Consider the following 15,878-nt stretch of genomic DNA (forward strand, 5'->3'; position numbering starts at 1 on the left):
GGGGGAAGGTCGATTTTAATATGATAAGGCAGGATCTGGCCAAAGTGGACTGGGATCAGCTACTTGTAGGAAAATCCACATCAGAGCAGTGGGAGTCTTTCAGAAAGGAAATAGAGAGAGTACAACGCCAACATGTTCCCGTAAAGGTCAAGGGTGGGACCAACAAGCCCAGGGAACCCTGGATGCCAAGGGATATACAAGAATGGATTAGGAAAAAAAGCAGAGAAAGAGTGGAGGGAGAAAGAAGTATGTGTGACGGTGCCAGGGATCGTGTGATGGAGAGAGGGAATCTAGTGGGTGTTGCAGTTGTATGAGGAAGGAGTGACTAAAAGATTGGAAGAAGTGAGTATTGGAAGAAATGGATGGTGATGGGATGAGTTGCGTACCAGTTGCAGGCAAGTATTCTGCACATGTTTCTGTATTTCTGGGTCTCCCTCTCTTCAGCTGTATTTTGTGAACTTGATCTCGCTCTTTCTCCTTTCCATCTCCTTTTCTGTACATGTCTCTTTTTTCCTAATGCCTCCTTATTTCTATTGATATTCTTTTGCCTCTGCTCATTCTTTTACTAGGTGCTTCCACTGTAGGATAATCAATTTAAGAAAGTTCTTCTGACAAAAGTATTTGCGTAGTGTATGGTGCCATTGAAACTATTCCCCCAAATATTTAAAATAATAAGTTTTGCATTGTTGGCTCCTGTTGTCTTTTGTTTCAATCTATTTTACCCTGAAATTTTGAGAGAAAAGTAGCTGCTGACTTGAACTGAGCAACAATTCGTTAAGTCTACCTTCGTCAATTTAAATCTTACTAAATATAATATTTTGAAATTGTTTTTGTTTTTCCTATTTTATCCTTCACTGCAGTCTGCGATGAAAATTTGTGTCCTGCTCCTGACAAGAGTTGTGCAGTTGGAACTAAACTAGTAAAGAGACTTGTTTCAGGAGCCTGCTGTCCGGATTGGCAATGTGGTAACTGTGAATTATATATAACTAAAAACAATATTTTGAATAAATCAAAACTGTTTCTGTTAATTTAAGTTTTTTTTTCTTCTTTTACAGACTGCAGCTGTGACAACACTACCATTATGTCATGTAAAGTGGTATGTTAATTTAGCAATGTAAATCAGTGTATTGTAATCTAGAACCTAGTCTGACACTAATATGTGCCTCAAAACGAGAAGGATATAAAAGGGTGGCTGCAATGCATCCTTTTAATATGTCCACATTTAGAATTTAAGAAGATGAAATTTGTAATGCGAATAATATAAATGCTGAAAACATCTAATTAGTTCCCAGAATGAGTCTATTACAGTTGCTATGGTTGTCAACTTACAATAATAGTTTCCCAATAAATACATACTGAATCTTATTAATTAGAGAGGAGCCTTACTGTACCTCTCCGCCAATAATGGGAGCCCAGCAGGAATGGGCACTGCCGGCACTTCACTCTCATCTATTGTTCTGGTCTAGCTGGTAAAGTAGCTGATGCTGGAACAGCTGATCTTTCAGTTGATCTGCTGGCTCAAGTTTCTCTTTGCACAGACCCACAAAAATTAGCTGAATTATGCTCCCCCCCCCCCCCCACCATGCCTCCAGCCATAGAGGTAAGTATAACGAAAGCATGCACTCACCTCAGTTGTCCTTCCTGGCAGCCTCTGGAGCACTTGATCACAGCACAGCTGCCAACTTCAAAATCATTGGAAAGCTTTCCTGTTTACATGGGCTCCTGTACTGGTGAGTGGAGTGCATTCTGAATGTAACACCAGCTAGTTAATAGAGCACCAGGTATTACATTTAACACGTGCTCCACTCACTAGCACAAGAACAGGTTCTGTATTGATTTTAGCAATTCCGCAGGGCTGACTTCAAGAGGCTGTCAACTGATTATTGGAGATAAGCTTATGCTGTCCTTTGGGTGCAAACTTAAGTGATGTGAGACACCTTTTAATAGGCCATTATCACACTGTTTGGCTACAACGTGGTTAGGTACAGGCCAGGACACAACTACATTTCATATCAACGTTCAGCTGCAAACACCTTGCATTGACGCAATGCAGTATAACTGCACTCTAAATGATGGTTATAATAAACATTCCAGTGTGTTTTACATCTGATAAGAGGCTGATAGATGATTAAATGTTGTAGGGCTTTAATTACTGAGAATTTTGTTCAGGATAGAAACTACTGGAACATTTATCATCATGATTGTTATCAGCAAGAACATAAGAACATAAGAAATAGGAGCAGGAGTAGGCCATTCGTCCCTTCGAGCCTGCTCCGCCATATCATGAGATCATGGCTGATCTTCTGCCTCAACTCCATTCACTGGCCCTATCGCCATATCCCTTGATGCCATTACTAGTCAGAAATCTATCGACTTCTGTTTTGAATATACCCAATGACTGAGCCTCCATAGCCCTCTGGGCCAGAGAATTCCAAAGATTCACCACCCTCTGTGTGAAGAAATTTCTTCTCATCTCAGCCCTGAATGGCCTACCCTTTATCCTGAGGCTGTGGCCCCTGGTTCTAGATTCCCCAGCCAAGGGAAACATTCTCCCAGCGTCCACCTTATCAAGCCCTGTAATAATTTTGTATGCTTCAATGAGATCCCCTCTCATTCTTCTGAATTCAAGAGAATACAGGCCTAGTTTACTCAATCTCTTCTCATACGACAGTCCCGCCATCCCAGGAATCAATCTCGTGAACCTTCGTTGCACTCCCTCTATGGCAAGTATATCCTTCCTTAGGTAAGGAGACCAAAATTGTACACAGTACTCCAGGTGTGGTCTCACCAAGGCCCTATATAATTGGAGTAAGACTTCTTTACTCCTGTACTCAAATCCTCTTGTAATGAAGGCCAGCATACCATTTGCCTTCGTAATGGCTTGCTGCACCTGCACATTCACTTTCAGTGACTCATGTACAAGGACACCCAGGTCCCTTTGAGCATCTGCATTCCCCAATCTTTCACCATTTAGGAAATACTCTGCCTTTCTGTTTTTTCTACCAAAGTGGATAATTCACGTTTATCCACATTATATTCCATCTGCCATGTTCTCGCCCACTCACTGAGCCTGTCGAGATCCCCTTGAAGCCTCTTCACATTCTCTTCACAACTGACACTGCCACCTAACTTTGTATCATCAGCAAATTTGGAAATGTTACATTTAGTCCCCTCATCCAAATCATAAGAACATAAGAACATAAGAAATAGGAGCAGGAGTAGGCCAATTGGCCCCTCGAGCCTGCTCCGCCATTCAATAAGATCATGGCTGATCTGATCCTAACCGCCAATCCACTATGACAGGACTATCTCCTGAATCTAACAGCATTAGACACACGAAATAGGAGCAGGATCAGGCTACACGGCCCCTGGGCCCGCTCCGCTACCCACAGGGCCATGACCTATCCGAACCTAGACTCATGTCCAAATTCCTGCCCGCTCCCCGTAACCCTTAATTCCCTTTTCTACTAGGAAACTGTCTATTTCTGTTTTAAATTTATGTAATGATGTAGCTTCGACAGCTTTTTGGGGCAGCATATTCCATGGACCTACCACCCTCTGAGTGAAGTAGTTCCTCCTCATCTCAGTTTTGAAAGAGCAGCCCCTTATTCTAAGACTATGCCCCCTAGTTCTAGTTTCACCCATCATCTGGAACATCCTCCCTGCATCCACCCGATCCAATCATTGATATAGATTGTGAATAGCTGGGGCCAAGCACGGATCTATAGAAAGGAATTTTCCCCCTTTAGTAGAGGGGTCAATAACCAGGGGGCATAGTTTCAAGGTAAGGGGCAGGAGGTTTAGAGGGGATTTGAGGAAAAACATTTTCACCCAGAGGGTGGTTGGAATCTGGAACTCACTGCCTGAAAGGGTGGTAGATAAGGTGGTTAAAAAGGCATATGGGATACTTGCCTTCATTAGCCGAGGCATAGAATATAAGAGCAGGGAGGTTATGATGGAGCTGTACAAAACGCTAGTTAGGCCACAGCTGGAATACTGTGTGCAGTTCTGGTCGCCACACTATAGAAAGGATGTGATTGTATTGGAGAGGGTGCAGAGGAGATTCACCAGGATGTTACTTGGACTGGAGCGCTTCAGCTATGAAGGGAGACTGGACAGGCTGGGGTTGTTTTCCTTAGAGCAGAGAAGGCTGAGGGGGACCTGATTGAGGTGTACTAAATTATGAGGGGCATAGATAGGGTAGATAGAAAGGAACTTTTCCCCTTAGTAGAGGGGTCAATAACCAGGGGGCATAGTTTCAAGGTAAGGGGCAGGAGGTTTAGAGGGGATTTGAGGAAAAACTTTTTCACCCAGAGGGTGTTTGGAATCTGGAACTCACTGTCTGAAAGGGTGGTAGAGGCAGGAACCCGCACAACATTCAAGAAGCATTTAGATGAGCACTTGAAATGCCATAGCATACAAGGCTACGGACCAAGTGCTGGAAAATGGGATTAGAATAGATAGGGCTTGATGGCCGGTGTGGACACAATGGGCCGAAGGGTCTCTTTCTGTGCTGTATAAATCTATGACTCTATGATCCTTGCGGTACCCCACTAGTCACAGCCTGCCGTCCTGAAAAAGACCTGTTTATCCCTACTCTTTGTTTTCTGTCTGTTAACCACTTCTCAATCCATGCTAGTATATTACCCCCAATTCCATGTGCCCTAATTTTGTTCACCAACCTCTTGTGTGGGACCTTATCGAAGGCCTTCTGAAAATCCAAATACACCACATCTACCGGTTCTGCTTTGTCTACTCCACTAGTTACACCCTCAAAGAACTCCAATAGGTTTGCCAAACAGGATTTCCCTTTCATAAATCCATGTTGACTCTGCCCAATCTTACTATTAGTTTCTAAGTGCCCAGTTATTGCATCCTTTATGATAGATTCCAGCATTTTCCCAACTACTGATGTGAGGCTAACAGGTCTGTAGTTCCCCGTTTTCTCTCTCCCTCCTTTCTTAAATAGTGGGGTTACATTTGCTATCCTCCAATCTGCAGGAACCGTTCCAGAATCTATAGAATTTTGGAAGATGACAACCAAAGCATCCACTATTCCAATGGCCACCTCTTTCAAAACCCTAGGATGTAGGTCATCCGGTCCTTGGGATTTATCGACTTTTAGTCCCATTAATTTTGCTAGTACTGTTTTTTTTACTAATAATAATTTCCTTAAGTTCCTCATTCTCACCACACCCTTGGTTTTCTTGTATTTCTGGGAGGTTTTTTGTGTCTTCCTCCGTGAAGACAGAAACAAAGTATTTATTTAATTTCACTGCCATTTCCTCATTCCCCATTATAAATTCTCCCGTCTCTGACTGTAAAGGACCTACATTTACCTTCACCAGTCTTTTCCTTTTCACATACCTATAGAAGCTTTTACAATCCGTTTACAAAGCAACATAATTACTGAAGTTGTTCTTGGGTTGTATATTTTATCACACCTTAATGATCACTTTTTCAACCAATAATATCACTATGATGCAATAGTCTGCCAGTTATTTTTTGTAATGTTTATTTCTTGCAAGTTTTTTTGTAGTAGTTATAAATTTTGGCCTAGAAATTCAGTTGGGCGCGCCAGCCGTTAGCGCCTTAGGAGGAGTAGATCTCGAGCGCTAGGCGCTTAGCGCCCGGGCGCAGCGCGATCTGCGCCTCGCCCCAACTTCAGTAGACATTTAGCACCGGCGCAAAGTCTTAGCGCGCGCCCTGCTGCGCGCGCAGATCATGACGTCATTTCCTAGTGCAACGCCCTTTGTGCGCCCCGAACCGGAACTTCACTCGCGCCGCCCCATTGTGCGCCGGGCGGCCTGAACGACTGTGAAGTGGAACAGTACACAGCTGAGGCGGGCCGCGGGGAGTGCAAATTAAAGGGCACTTACCCTGCACTATAAAGGCCAGCCATTTTGCAGCATTCACTCTTGTGCAACGGTTTTTTGGAGAGAGACCAAGGAGGAGAGCTTACTGCTTTGGCCCAACACTAGGACAGGTATTTTTGGCTGAGGCCAGAGCTTACCAATTATCTTTGCCTTCATTGAGAGCTCAGTGTTTGCCAGCATATAATGGGGGCTGCATTGGGTGCCAACGCTGAGTTTCAGCCTTATGCCGGAAGGGCTTACAGACGCCGTGAGAGAGTGGCAGCCCTGGCTAGACACAGAGGGGGCAACAGGCGTCGCCAAGGGAGGCCTTACCCACCCAGGGTATACCGCCAGTAGTACTCCTATCTGACCATGTCTGCCGCGCAGTGTGTTAGGAGGCTGCGATTCAGAAGGGAGGTGGTTGCAGACATCTGCCAGCTGCTGCACAGAGATCTGCGTCCACAGCTGATGCGCAGGACGTCTCTGTCGGTGGCAGTGAAGGTGACAGTGGCTCTCAACTTCTATGCCACCGGCTCCTTACAATCTGCTGCTGGGGACATCGCTAACATCTCCCAGTTCGCCGTGCATTGCTGCATCCGCCAGGTGACCAATGCCCTTTTCAGAAGGAGACATCAATTCATCTCCTTCCCCATGACCCTGGACAAGCAGCAGCAGCGTGCAGTGGGATTTGCAAGAATAGCGGGCTTCCCCATGGTGCAGGGCGCCATTGACTGCACGCATGTGGCTTTGCGGACACCTCTGGAGCATGCCGAGGATTACCACAACCGGAAGGGCTACCATTCCCTCAACGTACAGCTGGTGTGCGACCACAGGCAGCGCATCCTAGCTGTCAATGCCCGCTTTCCAGGCAGCAGCCACGATGCCTTTATCCTGCGACAGACAACTGTGGCTGACATGTTCCAGGCACAGCCTCACCCAAGAGGATGGCTTATCGGGGACAAAGGCTATCCTTTGTGTACCTGGCTCATGACCCCGCTCCGCGCGCCCACGACCCCTGCTGAAGAGGCATACAACGAGAGCCATCAAGCGACTAGGAACATCATAGAACAAACAATCGGCGTCCTCAAGCAACGGTTCCGCTGTCTGGATCGCTCCGGGGGAGCCCTCCAGTATTCGCAGGAGCGAGTCTCCCAATTCGTCGTCGTTTGCTGCATGCTGCACAACCTGGCTATCCGCAGGACTCAGGCACTGTCACCTCACGTTGGACCACCACCTCAGGAGGAGGAGCAGGAGGAGGAGGAGGACGAGGAGTACCAGCCCAGGAGGGAGGCAGAAGGTCCAAGGGCCGCCCGTCGGCGGCTTATTGACCGTCACTTCTAGGCCCCCTGTCAGGGAATGGCTTGTGCCAATGAAAGAACATGATTGCAGCCGCTCCGCAAGCCCTCAGCCGGTTAAGGCAACAAACACTTCAAAGATCAAACATGGACAATGTGAATAAATAAAATGGTTTATTGTACAAACTCAGGGCCCTTCCCACATGAAAACCAAAAACAGACGAAACCCCCAAAAAACACTCACACACATGACTCACTCCCACAACCCGGGGAGCATTAACAAAAGATGTAAACAAAAATGGCCTTCATCGTCGGCCTACACAAAGCAAACATTCCAAAAAACACAACATTTGGACACACCCTCTACTTAGTGGCCCGCGAGGGCGATGCCGTCCGCCAACTTTGGCGGCCCCTGCACGCCCTGCTGCTCCTCCTCAAAGTGAGGCCATTGGCTGCTGCAAGGCTGGGGGCAGGCTCCTGAGGGGCACATGTCGTGACGGCAGATGCCCTTGGGGGTCGGCCTAGACGAGGTCTGGCCGTCGAGGGGCCAGCTCTTGAATGCTGCAGCTGTGGCTGGCCAGCATCAGTCGCTGCAGCAGCTCCTGGCAGCTCCACTGGGGGAGTGGCAGTGGCGGCTGGAGGAATGGGGGCAAGCTGGCGGATGGCAGGCGCTCGCTGGTCCCCTGAGACACTGGCACTCGCCCGGGCCAGCACTGCAGCATGCGCACCAATCTGCCGAGGGACAGACCGCTGTGCTGCTGCAGCGTGCCGGGTGCCCTGGCGATGCCTGGCTGACACAGCGAGTGTGGCAGCAGTGAGTGCCCGTGTTGACCTGTTCAGTGACCGCATCAGCGCACCCAGTGACTGCACGGCACCACTGATCACCTGCCCACTCGCTGCCTGAGCTGCCCCGAATTCCGCCCGACTGGTGGCCTGTGAGGCCCCGAAGTCGGTCACACTCCGAGACAGGGACTCGATGGCCTCAGGCAACCGTGCCACTACCCCCATGAGCTCCGTGTGCCGGCGCTCCGAGTCCGCGGACAAGTCCTCGAGGCGGCGCATCTCCTCGGCGTTGGCTGTCTCCGGACTGGAGGCCGGACTCCCCCTCTGGGGAGAAGGCCGCCGAGCTGGCCGACCCTTCCTGCGTTGCTGGACGCCGCTGGGCCCAGCAATTGGACTCCCCTCCGACCATTCCCCCCTCTGGGGAGAAGGCCGCTGAGCTACCACCCCCCTCCCGCGTTTCTGCAGGCCGCTGGCCCCAGGGGCTACCCTCCCCTCCGACACTTCCCCCACGCTCCCCTCCAGGGAAGACGTGTCCCCTACATTGGCATGTCTTGTCGCGGCTGAGGGTTCCCCTGATGGGCCGCCTTCCTCTTGCTCCTCCTCCTCCTCCTCTTCTGAGGGGCTGTCACTGGCAACTTCAGGGACCTCCTCCTCACCATCTGAAAGCAGGAAGGCACAAGAGTAGCTTTAGAGTGAGGAGAGGGCATCAGCGAGGGATGCATGAGTGGTGGCATTCAGCGCATTGGTCGGACAGTGGCAAAGGATGTAGATCTGATGCGCAAGTGGGACGAGAGAGGTCCAAAAGGTGATGTCCTTACCATTGGTGCCCAGAACAGGGTCGGCATCTCCAGATGCAACGGGGCCAATCACCCGGCCACCCATGATGCGCTCCACGCGATGTTGCAGCTCGGTGAGCGGCTGGATCTGGGGTCCGCCTCCCCGGTCTCAGTCCGGCTCCTCTTATTATTGGCCAGCTTGGCCTGCAAGAGAAAGGACGGCCTCTAAGTACAGTGTGTAGCCCTCATCTTGTGTGCACTGCCTCCCATGGTCGAATTGCCTGGCCAGTGTGTAGCCCTGATCTTGTGTGCACTGCCTCCCATGGTCGAATAGCCTGGCCAGTGTGTAGCCCTGATCTTGTGTGCACTGCCTCCCATGGTCGAATAGCCTGGCCAGTGTGTTAAGTGCAGAATGTGCAATTGATGTTCATGACTGTCCCATAGCTGCTGCATGAGGGCTGGCCATTAGGGCTTTCAGGTCCCTTTGCCCATAATGTGAGGTGCACATGCAAGGATGAGGAGGACACTGGAAAGGGTACTCACCCTGACAATCCTGGCGAGGTCATTAAGCTTTTTGCGGCATTGGACACCGCTCCTGGGGACCTCGCTGTTGGATGTCACCTTGCTGGCGACATGCCTCCAGGCTTTCCGGTAGAGGCGGGCCGGCGGCTTCCTGCCATTGTCCAGAAACAAAATATGGCATCTCTTCTCCACAGCACCAACCAGCACCCTCAGATCATGCTCTGAGAAGCGCTGCGCTCGTTCACGGGCCTTCTCCATGGTTTCAGGCGCTCTTTGAGTCCAGCAGCAGTGTTCAGGCCTAGCTGCAGGGCTCCACTATCCAGGTCGTGGCAGCAGACCAAGTCGACCCTTCCCCCTTAAGAGCTGGCCGGCGCCAGGGTGTCTGCTGTCAATCAAGAAATGGCCGCACCTGCGCTGCGCCCGGCCTCGGCGGTATCGCTCAGCACCTCCGGCTTAGCGCCTAAAGAGAGGCGTGCATCGCCAGTTTTAGCGCTCGAGCAAACTCTTAGGGCGAAGCTAATGAATATCGGAGAAGTGGCCTCGAATTTGCGCCGGGCGCAAACTTTAGCGGCCACCCGACTTTACCGCCCCAAAAGTGGCTATAATGAATTTCTAGGCCTTTGGCCTAGAAATTCAGTTGCGTTCGCCAGCCGTTAGCGCCATAAGAGGAGTAGATCTCGAGCGCTAGGCACTTAGCGGCCGGGCGCAGAACGATCTGCGCCTACGCCAAGTGTATGCGCGCGCTCAGCTGCGCGCGCAACTTATGACGTCATTTTGTCGTGCAACGCCGTTTGTGCACCCCAAACCGGAACTTCAGTGGCGCCCGCCCAATGTGGGCGTGGCGCTGTTAAGAACTGTGAAGTGGAACGCAGCAGAGGCCCTGCGGGCCTCGGGGAGCGCTAATTAAAGGGCACTTACACTGAACTATAAAGGCCAGCTATTTTGCTGCAATGACTTTAGTGTAACGGATTTCTGGACAGAGACCAAGGAAGAGACCTTACTGATTTGGGCCAAAATAGGAGAGGTATTTTTGGCTTCTGGCCAGAGCTTGGAAATTTGACTCATTGTGATTTCACTGTTTGCAAGTATATTATGGGGGCTGCATGGGGTTCCAACCCTCAGTTCCAGCATTATGTGCGAAGGGCTCGCAGACGCTGTGTGAGAGGGGCAGCCATGCCTAGATGCAGAGGGGCCATCAGGCGTTGGCAACGTAGGCCTTACCCACTCAGGGAATTCCGCCAGCAGGTGTCCTATCTCACCATGACTGCCGCGCAGTGTGTTAAGAGGCTGCGCTTCAGAAGGGAGGTGGTTGCAGAGATCTGCCAGCTGCTTCACAGAGATCTGCGTCCACAGCTGATGTGCAGGACGTCTCTGTCGGTGGAAGTGAAGGTCACGGTGGCTCTGAACTTTTATGCAAGCGGCTCCTTCCAAGCCGCTGCTGGGGACATAGCTAACATCTCCCAGTTCGCCGTGCATCGCTGCATCCGGCAGGTCACCGATGCCCTTTTCACAAGGAGACACCAATTCATCTCCTTCCCCATGACCCTAGAGAGGCAGGAGCAGCGTGCAGTCGGATTTGCGAGGATCGCCGACTTCCCCATGGTGCAGGGCGCCATTGACTGCACGCATGTGGCTTTGCGGGCACCTATCGACAATGCCGAGGATTACCGCAACCGGAAGGGCTACCATTCCCTCAATCTCCAGCTGGTGTGTGACCACAGGCAGCGCATCCTAGCTGTCAATGCCCGCTTTCCAGGCAGCAGCCACGATGCATTTATCCCGCGCCAGACTACTGTGGCTGACATGTTCCAGGCACAGCCTCCCCCAAGAGGATGGCTTATCGGGGACAAAGGCTATCCTTTGTGTACATGGCTCATGACCCCGCTCCGCGCGCCCAGGACCCCTGCTGAGGAGGCATACAACGAAAGCCATCAAGCCACAAGGAACATCATAGAGCAAACGATTGGCGTCCTCAAGCAACGGTTCCGCTGCCTGGATCGCTCCGGCGGATCTCTGCAGTATTCGCCGGATAGAGTCTCCCAGTTCGTCGTCGTTTGCTGCATGCTGCACAACCTGGCTATCCGCAGGACTCAGGCACTGCCACCTCACGTTGGACCACCACCTCAGGAGGACGAGCAGGAGGACCATGAGGAGGAGGAGGAGGAGGAGGAGGAGGAGTACCAGCCCAGGAGGGAGCCACAAGGTCCAAGGGCCGTCCGTCGGCGGCTTATTGAACGACACTTCTAGGCCCCCTGTCAGGGAATGGCTTGTGGCAATGAAGGCACATGAATGCAGCCGCTCCGCAAGCCCTCAGCCGGTTAACGCAACAACCACTTGAAACATCACACATGGACAAGCTGAATAAAGAAAAAGCTTTATTGAACAAACTCAGGGCCCTTCCCACATGAAACCCAAAAACACACAACACCCCCAAAAAACAGTCAAAAACATATCTCACTCCCACAACCTGGGGAGGAATAACAAAACTTGTCCATCCAAATGGCCTTCATCCTCGGCCTTACCAAAAGAACCCCCCCCATAGACAGCACAAGCACCCCCATATAAAAAAACATTTGCCAACACACTCTACTTTGTGTGCCGAGAGGGCGAGTCCTTGTCCAGCCTTTTCCGGCCCCTGGCCGACCTGCTGCTCCGCCTCAACCTGGGCCCTGTGGGTGTTGCAAGGCTGGGGGAAGGCTCCTGAGGGGCAAATTGCGTGACGGCAGATGCCCTTGGGGGTCGGCCTAGACGAGCTCTGGCCCTCGAGGGGCCGGCTGCTGACTGCTGCAGCTGTGGCTGGGCAGCATCAGTCTCTCCAGCAGCTCGTCGCAGCTTTGCTGGGGGAGTGGCAGTGGCGGCTGCAGCAATGGGGGCAAGCTGGCTGATGCCAGGCGCTCGCTGGTCGCCAGAGACACTGGCACTCGGCCGGGCTGGCACTGCAGCAAGCGCAGCAATCTGGTGAAGGCCAGACCGCTGTGCTGCTGCAGCGCGGCGGGTGCCCTGGCGATGCATGCGTGACACAGCGAGTGTGGCAGCAGTGAGTGCCCGTACTGCCCTGGTCTGTGCCCGCATCAGACCAGCCAGTGACTGCACGGCACCACTGATCAACTGTCCACTCGCTGCCTGTGCTGCCCTGAAGTCGTCCCGACTCGCGTCCTGTGCTGCCCTGAATTCGGCCCGACTCGCGTCCTGTGATGCCCCGAATTCGGCCCGACTCGCGTCCTGTGATGCCCCGAATTGTGCCCGACTCGCGTCCTGTGATGCCCCGAATTGTTCGAGACCCCTGGCCTGTGCTGCCACGAGTTGTTCGAAACCCCTGGCCTGTGAGGCCCCGAAATCGGACACACTATGAGCCACGGACTCAATGGCCTCAGGCAACCGTGCCACAACCCCCATGAACTCGGTGTGCTGACGATCCGAGTCCGCGGACATTTGATCAAGGAGGCGCACCTCCTGGGCGAGGACCATCTCCGGACTGGAGGCCGGACTCTCCCTCTGGGGAGAAGGCCGCCGAGCTGCCCGACCCTTCCCGCGTGGCTGCACGCCACTGGGCCCAGCAACTACACTCCCCTGCAACACTTCCCCCCTCTGGGGAGAAGGCCGCCGAGCTGCCCGACCCTTCCCGCGTGGCTGCACGCCACTGGGCCCAGCAACTACACTCCCCTGCAACACTTCCCCCCTCTGGGGAGAAGGCCGCCGAGCTGCCCGACCCTTCCTGCGTGGCTGCACGCCACTGGGCACAGGAGCTACACTCCCCTGCAACACTTCCCCCCTCTGGGGAGAAGGCAGCCGAGCTGCCCGACCCTTCCCGCGTGGCTGGACGCCACTGGGCACAGGAGCTACACCCCCCTGCAACACTTCCCCCTGGCTCTCCTCCAGGGAAGACGTGTCCCCTCCATTGCCATCCCCTGGCGCGGATGAGGGTTCCCCCGATGTGCCGCCTTCCTCTTGCTCCTCCTCGTCCTCCTCTTCCGAGGGACTGACACTCGCAGCTTCAGGGACCTCCTCCTCACCAGCTGAAAGCAGGAAGGCAGAAGAGTAGCTTTAGAGTGAGGACAGGGCGTCAGCGAGGGAGGCATGAGTGGTGGCATTCTGCGCATTGGTCGGACAGTGGCAAAGGATGTAGATCTGAAGCGCAAGGGGAACGAGAGAGGTCCAAACGGTCATGTCCTTACCATTGGGGCCCAGCACAGGGTCGGCATCTCCAATTGCAACGGGGCCAATCACCCGGGCACCCATGACTCGACCCACGCGCTCCTCCAGGTCACTGAGCTGCTGGAACTGGGCACGGCCTCCCCCGGTGACAGTCCGGCTCTTCAGATTCTGGGCCAGCTTGGCCTGCAAGAGAAAGGACGGCCTCTAAGTACAGCGTGGTGCCCTGTTGTTGTGTGCACTGCCTCCCATGGTCGAATAGCTTGGCCAGTGTGTAAAGTGCAGAAAGTGCAATTGATGTTCATGCCAGTGCCATAGCTGCTGGATGAGGGCTGGCCATTAGGCCTTTGAGGTCCCTTTGCCCATAATGTGAGGTGCACATGCAAGGATGAGGAGGACACTGGAAAGGGTACTCACCCTGACAATCCGAGTGAGGTCGTTAAACTTTTTCCGGCATTGGACACCAGTCCTGGGGACATCGCAGGTGGCTGTGACCCTCTGGGCGATTTCCCTCCAGACTCTCCTGTACACCCTCTTGGGAGGCTTCTTGCCACTGTCCGGGAACAAGATATGGCTTCTCTTCTCCAAAGCCCTAACCAGCACCTTTAAATCATGGGCAGAGAAGCGCTGAGCTCGCTCACGGGCCCTCTGCATCCTTCCTGGCGCTATTTCTCTCCAGCAGCAGTGTTTAGGCCTAGCTGGAGGGCTGCAGTATCCAGGGCGTGGCAGCAGACCAAGTCGACCCTTCCCCCTTTAAGAGCTGGCCGGCGCCAGGGTGTCTGCTGTCAATCAAAACGTGACCGCACCTGCGCTGCGCCCGGCCTCGGCGGTATCAGTCTGCACCGCCGGCTTAGCGCCTAAAGATAGCCGTGCAACGCCAGTTTTAGCGCTCGAGCAAACTCCTTGGCCAAAGCTACTGAATATCGGCGAAGTGGCCTCCACTTTCCGGCGGGCGCAAACTTTAGCGGCCGCCCGACTTTACCGCCCCAAAAGTGGCTATACTGAATTTCTAGGCCTTTGTCTTTAACTTGAGCAATTTACAATTTTATTGGATGATGTTTTTTATTTAATACAAAAATTAGGGGGAAGTTCCAACAGAGGACCCTGGCTTTCAAAATATCTGTGGCTGCACTCGTTCTATCTGCAGTAAGTTCCCTGTATTATAGCTGTATTTTGGTAGTTTTTGGTTAATTTTGTCCAGTTATGAGCTTTAGCTGAATAATAAATGTTCTTAAAACAACACTGCACATTCTTTTGCAATTACTTATTGCATGGTCCAAGATAGGGTACTGCACTACACGAGCTGTGAAATGCATTGCGACCCTGCATTTGCTTCTAGTTGCAATTTGTTCCTGCTTTCAAAATTTATTGCTTGTACAAAATAAAACCTTGTTCCTCAGTTTTCAGTTCACCAAAGTACTACCTCAGATCATAACTTCTGAGATATGTTTCCTGATTATTTTTCAGTTTTGTGTATAGAGTAGTTGAATTTATGTCTTAAAATGTTCCTCCTTACATAGTGCATAACTAAAATTCCAGTTCCCTGTAAGCAAACAATGTGAATATTGAAATTAAAAACAGAAAGTGGTGGAAACACTCAGCAGATCATGCAGCATCTGTGGAGAGAGAACCAGAGTTAATGGGCAGGATTTTCATTGGGCCGTGGAGGCGGGATTGGAGGCTTGTGGGGGGTTAAAATCCCGAAATCAGGGGTCCCGAACCCATCCCGCACCCAACCCGCCTTCATGCCAGTTTCAAAGGAGGCGGGTACCCGCCCCGCACTGGGACCCACCTCCCTGAGGCGGGAAGGGGATTAGTGCCAAATAGCTGCCTGTTAACAGGTAGTTAACAGGCAGTTTTTAGCCGAATCCCTATTTTTAATGTTGAAGTGTGGGATTCCCGACGGCTCCAAACCACGCCAAGTTAGAGGAGGCGGACCGTTGGGATGAAGGGCTTGGAGGGGTCGAGATGTCCAGGTGAATGATGGGTGCATGAGTGCAAAGGTAAGTGTGTTTGGTGTGTAAAGTGTTTAAAGAAGTTCTACTAACCTTTACTTACCTTTACAGCCTTCCTTCCTTCAGGTCTCGGGAGTCCCTCATTCACCGGCACAGAAAGCAGAATGGCTGTGAGTTGTCAAAAATTGCAGCATTCAGCTTTCTGTTCCGGGGAGATCTCTAAATCATCCTGAGAGGAAGGAATTAACTTGGAGTACAGATTGTTAGTATTTGACAGCTTCAAACAGCTGTGAAACTCTGATATTTCATCTGTCAAAAGGTCTTGACAGATGAAATTTCAATCTGTGATGTCACCTCTTGCTGGGTGGGCTCAACAAGGTCAATCAAGTCTAAATCGTGTGGGATGGCTAGAACTCGATGGAGGCGGGACTACAACCCCAAAAGTTGTCGTCCTGCCTCCTACCCGACTCCTCAATGAAAATCCAGCCCATTTGAATCCATATTTACTGTGGCGTGGTTTTGGAGTGGGGGGGGGGAGAA

The 15,878-nt window shown here is 51.9% G+C and overlaps 1 protein-coding gene across 1 annotated transcript in view; it reads left to right on the forward strand.

Annotated features, from left to right (window-relative positions):
* otogl (otogelin-like) overlaps positions 1-15,878 on the forward strand; it is a 237,127-nt gene that overhangs the window by 198,177 nt on the left and 23,072 nt on the right. The window contains exons 45-47 of the mRNA XM_086009727.1: positions 861-965; positions 1,056-1,096; positions 14,466-14,529. Coding sequence (XP_085865853.1) covers positions 861-965; positions 1,056-1,096; positions 14,466-14,529 — 210 coding nt within the window. The remainder of the gene's footprint in view (positions 1-860; positions 966-1,055; positions 1,097-14,465; positions 14,530-15,878) is intronic.

This window comes from Somniosus microcephalus, chromosome 16 (genome assembly GCF_052327205.1).
Source record: "Somniosus microcephalus isolate GS21.2 chromosome 16, FLI_Smic_1.0, whole genome shotgun sequence".
Lineage (NCBI taxonomy): Eukaryota > Metazoa > Chordata > Chondrichthyes > Squaliformes > Somniosidae > Somniosus > Somniosus microcephalus.